Source organism: Anas acuta, chromosome 1 (assembly GCF_963932015.1).
Source record: "Anas acuta chromosome 1, bAnaAcu1.1, whole genome shotgun sequence".
Taxonomy (NCBI): domain Eukaryota; kingdom Metazoa; phylum Chordata; class Aves; order Anseriformes; family Anatidae; genus Anas; species Anas acuta.
Genome location: NC_088979.1, coordinates 9,172,731 through 9,186,078, shown reverse-complemented (window position 1 = coordinate 9,186,078; position 13,348 = coordinate 9,172,731). Strand labels below are relative to the sequence as shown.

At 37.5% G+C, this 13,348-nt stretch overlaps 1 protein-coding gene across 1 annotated transcript in view; it reads right to left on the bottom strand.

Annotated features, from left to right (window-relative positions):
• Nucleotides 1-661: 661 nt before the first annotated feature.
• TYR (tyrosinase) overlaps nucleotides 662-13,348 on the bottom strand; it is a 50,608-nt gene continuing 37,921 nt past the window's right edge. Inside the window, exons 4-5 of the mRNA XM_068670293.1 lie at nucleotides 9,347-9,528; nucleotides 662-1,141 (exon numbers count right to left, since the gene is read on the bottom strand). Coding sequence (XP_068526394.1) covers nucleotides 918-1,141; nucleotides 9,347-9,528 — 406 coding nt within the window. The 3' untranslated portion in view covers nucleotides 662-917. The remainder of the gene's footprint in view (nucleotides 1,142-9,346; nucleotides 9,529-13,348) is intronic.

Here is a 13,348-nt window from a genome sequence, read left to right as displayed (position 1 = left end):
CCACTGTGTGAATTTACACTTTTTGCTAGAGATGTGTTTTGGAACTACTGAAAGCCAGTTGGAGTCTCCATCCCTGAAAATTAGTATTTCTTTTGGGTTAAGGCTCATCATGTAATTACATACCTGTCATGTGTGTATTGCTTGTATGGAATATGTGCATGCTGAGCAACCATAAGTCAACCATGATATAAAACTGAAGAGGAATATACACATTGAGACTAGGTTTCATCTCCTAAAAACCCCTCTGCACCCCAGACAAATGGACAAAGATATAGCAGAAGACTAACTGGAATGTTTGAGACAAGTGAGAAGCAGTTCCTTAGAGCCCACTTGCTGCTGTTGATGTTCAATCAAGGACAAACAGGGCATTACTGGAGCTGGAAGGAAAATATAACCGAAAAGAAAAATGTGTCTCTGGGTCATTCACTCTGCTCAGAGACACAGCACATTTCTCTCACTAAACTACGAGGCTCTGAAGAACAGGATGAATGTAGCACTGATCTTGCAGTCAGGTGCCTCTCACTAAATCCATGCACCTACTTGTGCCCTGTGAATTTCTTCACATGGATTGGCCTATGAGATCAGAGTCTACAGATGCAAGAAAGCAAATAAAAGAGCAGAGAATTATACATTTGAATAACCAACACACAAGGCAGTCAGGTTCATAGAAGCGTTGTTTAATCAAGCATTGGAAATACAAGGTGTTCCTTGCGTGGCATGGTAACATGTTGGATCTGAGAGATTTTGGAGGAATGTATCTGATAAGTTACTGGAACACTGGAGATTACAGGAGGCATGAGGAACAAAACTGTCCAGCCTGCTTTTACAGCACACCTCAACAAGGTGTTTGTAAACATGAATCAAACACTGAATGCTTGATTAGCACCTTACTAACATCATTGAGTTACTGGAGGTCTTCAGAAATGGGATTGATAAGATATATTGTTGTAATCTTCGCTTTCTGTGAGTAAGGGTTGTATCTCTGGAGAAGTTCCTGCTCTTTTCTTCTTGCAGGCCAGGATGAGGCTAGAGAGCACAGCAGTAACTATACCTCCAATCACAGCTGCACCAACCAGCCAGGGCCAGATCTGACGGGCTTGCTCAAGGTATGGTATTAAAAATTCCTGGAAAGAATCAAGTGCTGGAAAAAAAAAAGGAGAAAAACAGAGGTTGTTTTACATGATGCAATGTAGTATCAGTTTACAGAGGCTGTATAACAGATAATACTGGAAAGTTCAGAGTAAAAAAATGATATTAAATTGTTACAAATTGAATGTTACAAACAATTTTAAACAAATACCTTCAGTCCTTATAGTTAAAATTTCTCCATTTTTGTATTCGAGACAGGAGCAGAGTTCACTATCACCAGTGCTCCTTATGGTTTTATGAAAGCTGTAAGAACGTAACCCAAGAGCAATTTGAAAAAGTATGGCCAAAGGTCCTGCTAGGTTAGCATCTTGTTAACAACAATAACCAAAGCTGAGTACAGGTAAGAGTTTAAGAACAGGTTAAGCCTATCAGGATCCTTTCACAAAATACTTACCCAGCCTCTGGCAACTGCAGTACCTCTCCCCAGCTCCTCCCCCCTAAAATTATAAATATTTTCCTGCCATCTTCCAGTTCAGTAGAAGTAATTGACCTCTGAAAAGATGATTTTGGTTTGGGGTACCTTCAAAGTTAAACCACATTTGATGTCTGAATCACTTTCTGAGATATATTCCAATTTAGGCTGATTTTAGGCAGGAGTTGGTTGGTTTTTCCCTTCAACTAAGCTTCGTTTTGGGGAATGCTTTGTTTTTACTTTTCTGGTCCTTGTTTTCAAGTTAATCCAATTTTGTATTCTGAGATTAGATTTGCAAGAGTCTGCATGTTCAGCCTTCTGTTTCTGTCCTCATTAGACACTTAAATGCTATATAACACTAAGAATTAAAAATAAATAAATAAATAGGTTCTTGATGAGTTCAGAAATAGTTCTGCAAACCTCTGTGTATGAGGTACCTTCTCTCTTTAATTTCTCATCTGTCAAATAAGGAAGGATGGTACCATTCACTGAATCCTCTGCATTGTGAATATAAATTAATATTCCTGCAGGACACAGCTGCTATAGTGATTGTCACAAAGAAAAGTGCAAGATGACACATTTTCAGGACAACATCTTAAGAGTGTTCAATAAATCATATATTAGGCTACACACTGCTTAACTGAGAAAAAGAAAATCAAAACTGAAAAGGCTTGGACATCTGGTTCTTAATGAATGCTAGATAGGTTGTGTAGTAAGGTGGGAGTCTGGGTAAAATAGTTTGCAATTAAAAATAGTACACAGATACAGGCCTAGAGGGTGAATTATGACTTAAAAGCACAATTCTGGCAATTCTTAACTTTGTGTGCTTTACTCCATAATCCCAGTGTTTTTTAATGCAACTCTATCAGGTTTATATTGTAAACATGACTGAATTAGAAACAATTTGGTTATTCAAACTGGAGAATGCATGTGATAGATGAAAGTTAATACATAACAGATATGGTCTTTATAATATAGAAAAAGAATTATCACAAAGTTTTACATCTTATTGAATTTATCTGTAAGTGAGGATTTTTAAGTGACTTCATAAATTTGTACGTTGTCTTTCAACAGACTCTCTCCTCCATCAATATAACTTTGAAACCTGAAATACTTTCTCACTGGTAAAACACAGCATGACTTTGAGACGAAGAGTTGTCGCATTTCACAGCAGTACCTCTCAGAAGAAATTTATGTATTTTATTATATCCTGATATTCAGTCAAACATGTCTTTCTCTGCTTTCAACCTCAGTCTGTACAGTTTCTGTAATTAGCTCAAAGGCAACAGCCACCTCCTGGCATCCACTGCCTATTTTCTACTTCTTTTTGCTGCACAAAAGATGCTTGTCTTCTCCATCACAAAGTTGCCATGGCAACCCTTGAGTGTCAGTGGATGGAGCACCCCAGGGCACTCTATAATCTGTAGTCTGTGACTGAAATACCACCAAAAACCTATGACTGGCCTGGCTGCCCTGCAGAAATCCTGCAAACTGGAATTTAGAGGACTACGATACCATAATGCCTTAATCTTTAACTGTGCAAGGCTCAAGAGCACAGTGACTATCTGGGAAAAGTGTCAAGGGAGTGAAGCTCCCATGTAGCTGCGTTGTGGGAGACATTAGCCAATGCCAGCTCATTTCCTTCTGTATTGGTGCTTGGAGTCAAAGGATAATCCTCACGGGAAGGTGCCATGGACATTGATTAAAGCTGTCCTTTCAGTCATTAGGTTCATAACAAAGCAAGAGCAAGCCAGGTCATGCTGGTGCTTGATATCTAGCCTTCCATTAGTGACTAACACCAATAATACCTCTTCTTGCTCTTTCTGATAGGAAAATAGCAGTGATTAACCTCCATCACAGTCTTAGCATTCCACTCTTGATGTTCTCTTTCTTCTCAAAGAGTGTTAGCTCTAAGTAACAGCAATGTAACATTTCTTACTCTTAATACATCAGATCCTTTTCCTTTTCCTTTTCCTTTTCCTTTTCCTTTTCCTTTTCCTTTTCCTTTTCCTTTTCCTTTTCCTTTTCCTTTTCCTTTTCCTTTTCCTTTTCCTTTTCCTTTTCCATTTCCATTTTTCTTTCCTTTTTCCCTTTCAGTTTTTTCCTTTTTTCTTTTCCACCCTTCCTTCCTTCCTTCCTTCCTTCCTTCCTTCCTTCCTTCCTTCCTTCCTTCCTTCCTTCCTTCCTTCCTTCCTTCCTTCCTTCCTTCCTTCCTTCCTTCCTTCCTTCCTTCCTTCTTCTCCCCCCACTTTTCTTTTTAATTTACAAATAATGAACATTCCCCTTTGCCCAGATCATTGGATGTCATCGAGAGAGTAGGAAACTACAGCACTGTAATTTTGAAAAAAAGTAATGTGTGATTCCTATATTTAGGGTAATAATGTAAACTTTTATTGATTCATCCTTTTGTGGTGATCTCAAACTACATTATTGATATAATGGATCCCAAGGCTGGAAAAAAATAAGTTAATATTTAAATGTTATTGAAAGAATATTTATATATTTTAGGTATTCCTTTTATGTAAACTAGAGGATGGAAAAGTCAAGGGTTAATTCCACAAAGTGGAAATAAAAACTATGTCCAGCCAAGAAATAAACAAAACAAATTTTCTATCATTTTCTATCACCATATGTCCAACTGGTATATTGGCAGTCTTTCTCTTCCATTTGGCATGCTTTTCTACCCCTAACGTGGGCAGTTAAGGAGCACCAGATTTTAATGCAAACTTTGAGACAACGCAAACATCAGCTCAAGCTTGCATTTTTTTTTCTCATCTTAGTGATTGAGTTATTTCCATTTAGTTGCTGCCATTTCCTTGATATGGTATGGATGGTTTCACTGATTTTATCCTTTTGGGTGATCAAAGGAAATGCTAGTGAGACTTCTATAACCAACAACAAGGAAGATAATCTGGTAGGGATTTCAATTTATAGACTCCCTCAGCCTTAATGTAGGATCATTTGAACCTGCAGTGATGGAAAGTTCACAGCTCTCACAAACTTCATTAGATTTTTCTTATTCTTAGTTTGGAAAGTTTTTCATAATGTGTTCTGATGATGAGAGATAGTCTAAAGACTCAGACGTTGTCCATTCTCTTGGAAGAAAGAGATGCTGTGCAATGGTTGTTAGTAGGTTGTTTACAGTAGAACCACAGTATCTAATGATGTAAATTCATCTGTTCCCTTTCAGTTCTACTTTGAGTCTAAGGCAGGTAAATCTGAAAACTATAATCCATCCCATTTTACATCATGTGGCTGGCTGTAGGAACAGTGAGAACCAGAACATTTCTGTATGAGTGGTAAGATGAGTGGTAAGAGCCTTACAGTGCTTTTTTTTTTTTTTTTTTTTTTTTTTTTTTTTTTTTTTTCTTATGCTGAAGTCATTTAGAGTTGTCTCTGCCTGTTACTTCTGCATAGTAACATTGCTGTGCATTCCTGCCCACTCACTGGCAACAATGACACATCCGCAGAGTGGATTACTGGTAAAAACAGATTACTTTGGTGTATTGAAAGAAGATAAATAAACATTTCCTAAGTGTATTTATAGAGCAATACTGTTTGTTTTTTTTTGTTTGTTTGACAACCTCAGTTAACACTTGGACCTCTCTTTCACAGTTTTCTTATATGTACTTCTCAAAAAAAGGTGAGATATGTCCATAGGTTACCTGATATGAGAACACTATCTGCTATCTGCTATTAAGTTGTTACTAACTCACCAAAAAACAGTTTCCTACATCTAAATGGCTCCAAGGAGAAAAAAAAAAAAAAAAAAAAAAAAAAAGGACAGCATATTTTAAAACACATATTTATGCTCCTCCATTAAGCACTGTTACATAACTGTTAAAAAATCTGCTCATACTCTTCTTTCCAAAGAATATTTTTTACTCCTTGCTTTCTTTGGTTGTTTCCCCTGTTTTAAGTAAACTTATTCTACACTTCCTTATCTCTGCCTGAAGAAAATCATGGGACTCAAACAATCTCTTCTCATCTTTTATTTATTTCAGAAATGTAAACCACTTCCCAAGACAGCATTTATCCAGTACTGTCACCTTTAATTGCATTCTCTTGTCCCAGGATCCACATTTTGTTGCACAGACCACAGTTTTATCATAAGCTTTTCCATACACAATGTCACTGTTTCACAGTTTGGCCAACAACGTGTGCTCTTGAGAAAGGGGACCCAGCCCAGCCCCTCTGTGGTGGTGACATATTTGCCAGTTGCCACATTTTCTAGTTGCTTGGCTGTGGTTGTGCAACAAAACTGCTGAAGAGCCAGAAATAGAAATGAGCTGCAGGCAAAATCTGGATCTGAGCTCTCTCTTGCAACATATCCATGAGCAACCTGGCCTTCTGCATTGTAATCACAATGCTTTTATCCCTTTCTTTGCCCTGAGTGTCAAGGCCCCTTAGTTAAAATGTCTAAAAAAAAAAAAAAAAAAAAAAAAAAAGTGAGTCACCCAGCAACATTTAGAATGGTCATCAAATTGTTTCCACTAAAAGAGGGAGATTTTCTGGGTAAAAGTCAGGGCTGTGTCTATGAGTTTATCTGTTCTTATTTCTAAAACAAACAAAAGAAACAAAATCAACCAGCAACAACAACAACAACAATAATAAAGAAAATACTTAGTCTAGACCTTCAAAGATAAGTGCTTGGAACAGCTCTCGTCAGAGCAAATTGTTTTGACAGCTATTGCTAGGTGGTGCCGTTAGTCTTCCAAATCTCTTTTATTGATGCTAACAAATGTTCATTTTCAGTAAGCCATGCCAATTGTGGCAGTTTTACAGTTCACAGTTCTCATGTCAAGCAAAGTTGGGTGTCTGCTTCAGTTTCTGCTCAAATCAGCTCCCCAGAAAACAGGCTCTGACATGTGTTTTTGATTCCCGAGGGATGGATTTCCATCTACACTCTTTGTGACCACTTCTGCTTCAGGGCTGTCATACTTATAAAAATAAATGAAACTGCAATTAAAATAGCCACATACTGTCACACATTGATTTGCTTTTCAGTGGAAAGCAGGGCTCCAGGCACCAGCTTTTCCTCATGAGAAGATCAACAATATAATTTAGCATTAAAATACCATTTTGTCATTGGATTCTTTCCCAGTTTTTTTTTTTTTTTTTTTTTTTTTTCTTTGTAACCAGCCCCATCATGTTCTGTATAGTCCTACTCGTTCTCTAGCAAGCTGCTGGTGCAGCATCTCAGAACTGCTGCTGTTGCTGCTTGCCTCCAGCTGCTTTCTTTAAAAGACCTCGTTGGTGTGCTCATTCCTCTATCTGTCCAATCCATGTTCCTCTGCTTGTCCTCTTCCTCCTCATTTGGATGATCTGCATCCAGAGATGTTACCGCCTCTTGACCACCCAGATTTTTACAGCTAGTATGTATTTTTTGTTTGTTTGTTTGTTTTTCTCTTTCTATTTTTTTTCCTATCTGTCTAGTAACCCCTGGCTGCCAAGACATAAAATTTCTGTGCATCCTTGAGTACAAGGGAGATTTCAAGGGGGGTTGGCAGGCTTTCCTGCTTCAGCCTCTGTATCAAGAAATTCCTGTTTACTCTAATGCTTCTCTTAACCCATCATTCCTCTCTAGAGAACAGGATGGGTTTAAACACTGAAGTACAGAGAAAATCCATATCTGCATTTTGTGGTTCCAGGCCATTTTCCACTTCTAACCAGTTCTTCCCTTCAGATAAGAAATAGCTTAAACTCTCTTTTTGTCAGTGAGATTAACAAAAGGCTGAACAATGTCTGAGGATTATCTGGGTTTTCTAAATGAGGTTGAATTTCACTGTTTTCTCTAATTCACTCTTTTTGAATTATCTTTTCACAAAATAATTAAGAAAGTACTTTCCTTACCTCTGTGTTAAAAACATGGGCAGAATTTAATACAAATTTAATTTTCCACGGACTGTGTACTCCTCTAGGGAAAGGCAAGAGATCAGGAGGCAATAGAAGTGAATTGCTACATGGTAAATAATTTACCATTTTCTTTCTTTTGCAGTACCAATTCAGGACTCAACATTTCTGACTGTCATGGTGCTTTGAAATTTTTTTTTTAGGGGCATGATTCTGGGAATAATGTGTTTTTCAGAAACTGGTAACTCTCATTAAAATATATATATATTTATTTATAATCTTGATTAGGAACTAAATTGTGGTGACATGAGCAAAAAGGCAAAAATGTATCTAATAAGACCAAAATAATAATTTTGAGATTATATTTGAAATATTTATTAGATTGTTTTCCCTCTGAATAAATGGAGTTGACCAAATATTTTATGTCATGCTAGGTGAAATATTGATTTCTTTCTCTGTGTTTTTGTGAAAATAAGGTCTTAACAGTCATCTATGAGAGTTGAAGATTTCTTTCCTCACACATAAAATAGTTTAAAAAAATGCATTTTCTGGATGACTGTAAATTGCAAGCTGGATTTTACCTGAGAATTGAATGAACAAGCTAAATTCATGATTTGACAGTTTATCAAGTACGCAGAAAGCACAGTACTCACAGTACTGGTAAGCAAAATCCATAAGAAAAGCAGGGCTGTTCTGAGAACTCATATAATTTCAATAAAAGAAAAAAAAAAAAAAAAAAAAGCAACGAGAATGTTAAGTGTTGCTAAAATGTCCCTAGTGCTTTTGCTTTATAATTATTGGACTTCTAGCTCTTAATTGCCTCTTAACCGAAGAGACACATTAGCAGAAAGTTTTCTGCCTAAAACAGGAGAAGCAAACATGCATAGTAACCTATTCCTTCAGTGGCCAATATTCTGTAAAGGTAACTGCATCCCACTACCCTGGTAGCTTGTGGTGGTGGCAAACATCAGACAGGTCTGATCATTCCAGTGAGACGCGTCTGATCATTCCAATGGCCTAATTTTATAAAGGATTTAGGCCAAAGTATCTGAGCAATCCTAAGTTCTGGGCAACTTGATAGCTTTAGCAGAATTTAGCCCTTACCTTAGACAATAAAGAGACTCAAGCAAAACTGATGAAGTCCCCTACCCTAAGCACAAGATCTGATCTACCTGAGGTTTCCCGGTATCTGAAGCCCCACGGGCCTCTTTCCTCACAGTGCCCGAGAATGGCTAAGACACCCAAATTAAAGCCATCTCTGAACAGCAATGCAAGTCAAAACCATTACCAAACAGAGCAAAACTCATTCAATTAAATTAAACTTACATTATGAATGATTCAGTTGCATGCTGTATAAATAACCACAGGACAAGCACAAGGCCAACGGGTCACCATTTTAAGTGCTGCACAAACATTGTGTTGGTCTTTGGTATGCAAATTAATTTTACTTTGGGGTTTTAAGAGATCAGCTTTATTACGTTTGTAAACCAGAAAGAGAGCTTTGGATCTGCTGTCCCTTAAACCACCTAGAATCTGAAAATCAACTTTTTTCTATTTATGTTGCACATTATCAATTGAGCTGGGTAAACAGCAGACTCAAAACCCAGCACTTTTTCCTCCCTGTTCTAATCATGAGTTGACCCTCTGGGTCATATTCAGCCCTTATTGAAGCTAGGCTAGATAAGAATGATGTCAGTGACTGATTTTTGATTGGGACTTTTCTAATGGTCTTATGTTGACTCTGAATATCACCAGATGAGAAATATGAAAACAAGAAGGTGCAACTTAGGACTATATTATGGAAAAAACTGGAATAGAAGGATTTATATACATACATATATATATATATATATATATATATATATATATAGTCATTCTGCAGTCACAGTCCATGTTATAAGCAACAAATTCGACTTAAAATTGTTGTGTTACCTGGTTCTTGTAGATACTCATAGTCATATCCCAGCTCTCTTGATGGTATAAAAAATTCTCCATTTCTGTAAAGAGGAATAAAGGGGACCATGTAATTTTCTCGATTGTGGCCGATGGGTGCATTGGCTGCTGGGTAAACTTCTAGGATGGGCCTGTGTCTTCTTAACCACCGCTCAAAAATGCTATGGAAGAAAAAACATGTCTATTAATGGTGGTGATTAACAGAAATTTTCTTCTTGAAGAAAAAAAAAAAAAAAGTTGATGCATTTTTCTTTGCCTCTGGAGACAGAGAGGCATTCAATGTCTGTTGTTTATGTGTATAATACTTTCCAAGTAGTTTGGGTTTAGCTATTTTGACCTGAGTTCCTGTTCAAGCCTCTGAAAAGCAAAGGACTACAATGCTTTAGAGAGGCTGAATATGCTTTTAAATTCCCTAAATGCAATTCACTGTGTCACTATGACCTGACTGTAATTTCTGTTCAGTAATTCATATGGTTGTGAGGGATACAGATAAAAGGTTTAAAGTCCTCAGTCCTTGCTTGTCGCTCTCAGAAACTTTATGACTCTTTCTGGATGGTCTTGTCCATTTTCATTCCTTTAGCTGTCTCCTAGCACAGGTTTGTAAGTCTGTTCTTTAATGTGGAGGGAGAAAGCTTAAGTGCTGCAGTATAGGAACAGAACAGTTTGTATTAATATTTTCAAGTCAACTCTTGGATGTGTTTGGAAAACAAAATTAACAACCCTCCAAAGCATTCTCAGTTCTTTTCCCTTTGTGCCTGAGCTTTGTCTGCTCAATTCTTCACCTTAATTCAATCCTCAGAACCTTTCCCAAATTCCCTACTGTTTACACTGTGTTTATACCTTGGCTTCTCAGCAAACACCTGGATATGCCAGGTTAGAACAGGGGAGGTGGCAAGGTGCTGCCGGGGGAACAGATGCAGGCATCTTACATGTAAATATAAGGGAGTCCACACTTCATCAAAAGAACTCGATAGAAGGGCATTATTGACATCAAGCTCAGGGAGGGATCACTGAACTCATTTATCAATTATGAGGGATTTAAAGATAAAAGGATCTAAAGAGACTTGTACATTATACTTTATTTGGAATCTTGGATCAACAGTTGCTCAGGATTGAAGGTGTTTTACATGTATAAAAGGGCTGCTCCCTAACACCAGCCACTGGCTGGAGGACACATGCTCCCCATACCCCTGTAATTAATAACCAGTTGTTCAGGGACTCAAGTTATCTCAAAAACACAGACCCTAAGTGCAAGTGCTTTGAAGCATCCGGATCTCAGTGGAACATGCAGGAATTCTGTAGGTAAAATTTTACCTCCTGTCTTTCGACAGAAATGTTGAGAAACACTTCGTTTACCCCATCAAAATTAAAGCCCTCTCTCCCTCATCAAAACAGAGCTTGGGCCAGAACCTTGGTTCTTTTTTAGGATCAAAAGATTTATTAGATGAAAGCATCACTATGTTCATCCACCTTGTCAACCCTTAACAATGCAGGTATTAATCTTGATTAAGATTTTCATTTGTGGCTCTCATCTTCAGTTAATTTCATCAGCCCTGTCTAGAAAACCTCTTGTCAGAATAATAATGCTCAGCTGAAGCTTTCAAATGGATAAATTTAAACAATGATATCAAGGCTTCAGCTGCAGTTATCATGAGAAAGTTTGAACAGAAAGTCTGTAATCAGATTACATCTTTGGAGAATGGCATAGAGAAATTCAGTAATCATTTAAAAAGGCATACAATGTATGGGAAATCAGGCTGCTAGTTTAGCTTGGGAGTGGGAGAGAGGGAGAGTGTTGGACTACAGTCCTTACACTGCTTGCCTCTTGTGTTTTGGGCAAGGCACCCTTACTGTCAGTGCTTTGTTTTGTTTTGTTTTGTTTTGTTTTGTTTTGTTTTGTTTTACCTAGCAGTTATAGATGAGAACTGAGATAGCTCTTCTCTACAGTGTAAGACTGCTAGAGGTACAGAGGCACTTAAGTTATAAGGATGTGATTATAATTTAAGAAGGCAGAGAAAGGACTTAGATGAGATTTTCAAGGTCTGATGATGATCCACACCCTAACATTTGAATTTTCAGTCTGAGGTACTTCTTGGGGTCTGTTTTTCAGAAAACGCTGAAGCTACATTCAGCAACCACATTTTAAAAATCTGAAGGGTTGATGAGCACACAATTCAGAGCTAGAAGTTGTCATTCACCTGAAATAGCTTTGCATGACATGCCCTGAAATACAGCATTCTCCCTGGATGACTTAAACGTTGCAGTTTCATAAGCAGTTTCAAGAATTCTTAGGCCAGTAATCTTTTAAATAGAATGCAAATGTAAAGCATTTCCATGGAAATGAATATATGTGCTTTGGATTCCTTCATTTGCTGTGTGGTTCCCACATAAGATACCAAGCTGTTCCTAGCCGTAGCAGGAGCATTGAATTACTGGCTCTTGCAGCTGATTCTTAGATTAAGATGCAATCATATGTCTCTAATTAATGATATGATGATTTGTGCTGATGCATAAGTTATGTTGCACAATTAATTGAGTTGTTTATGAATAGTTCTCTCCTTTAGCCAACATAAAACAATATAATCTTTAAAAAATGGCATAAATATGTTTCCTCTAACATATCTGTATGTCACTATAAAAATCTCAAAAATAGTCCTTTGGGTTTTAAGAGTCACACTTTCCATTACTCCCTCCAGAATAGCTGGCCTTGTGCATTTATCTTTGCATTTCCTTGGCTTTTTTTTTTTTTTTCTTTACACTTTGAAATATTAGAATCAATCTGCTTGTTAATAAAGCAATTCAAAGAAGTTGCATTCATTCTTTCCATTTAAAGGCTTGTTCCCAGCTTGTTCAGTAAGATGGGCTCACGATACTCATTCTTTTCTCAGCAAGATAATGCATGATGCTCTGTATTTTTGGTGAGGATCTTCATCTTCATTTTTTTTATTCTTTTGCCTGAAAAATCTGATATCTTTGATACATCTTTTTTCTTTGCCTTTTTTTTTTTTTTTTTTTTTTTTTTTTTTAACTATCTCATCTGTTTGTATCTCTCTGTTTAAAAGGATGAACTGCCATTTCCCGGTTTAACCGTATTTTGTTAGAAAAGTTATGAAAGAAGGAATTTTACACTTGCTTTTTAAGAAAGATTTTCCAGCTGGGAGGAAAAATAAGTCTCCCAGTTCATTCAGCTGGAGAGAAAATCCATGGAGAGAGTGAAACAAGATATATATTGTTGTAAAATCCAAATAGTTCTTGTTGGGCATCATAGGCAATTTTGTATCAGAGAGTTACATTTTATGACTCCCATGATGACCATCCATGACCAATGCATTTAACACTCTTCATACATTCACCAGTCACCTCTTTATTTTCCATGTACCTTAGCAGAGTTTCCAGGAGAATCTGTTCTATATCTTGTCAGGCACAGAGGTGAGACTGACTGGCCTGTAGTTCCCTGGGTCTTTCTTCCCTTTTTAAAAATTAAAAAATTAAAAATGCTCTTTCCCCTCTACCAGTTAGCGCAAACTTCATCAGACTGCCACAACTTCTCAAATACGATGAACAGTGGCTTTAAAATTCCATTTGCCACTTCCCTCGGGACCCATGGATGCATTTCATCAGGTCCCATGGATCTGTGCACCTTCAGGTTCCTTAGATAGTCTCAAATTTGATCTTCTCCTACAGTGGGAGGTTCGTCATTCTCGCAGTCCCTGACTTTGCCTTCTGGACCTGGGCCATGTGCTGGAGTTCTTGCTGGTGAAGACTGAGGCAAAAAAGTCATTGAGTACCTCAGCCTTCTCCATATCCTCAGTGACCAGGTCTCTCATTTCCTTTCAGAGAGGTCTCACAATTTTCCTAGTCTTCCTTTCATCACTGATGTACCTATAGAAGTTTCTCTTGTTCCCCTTGATGTCCCTGGCCAAATTTAACTCTAAAAGGGTTTTTGGGTTTCCTAACCTGATCCCTGGCTGTTCAGACAAT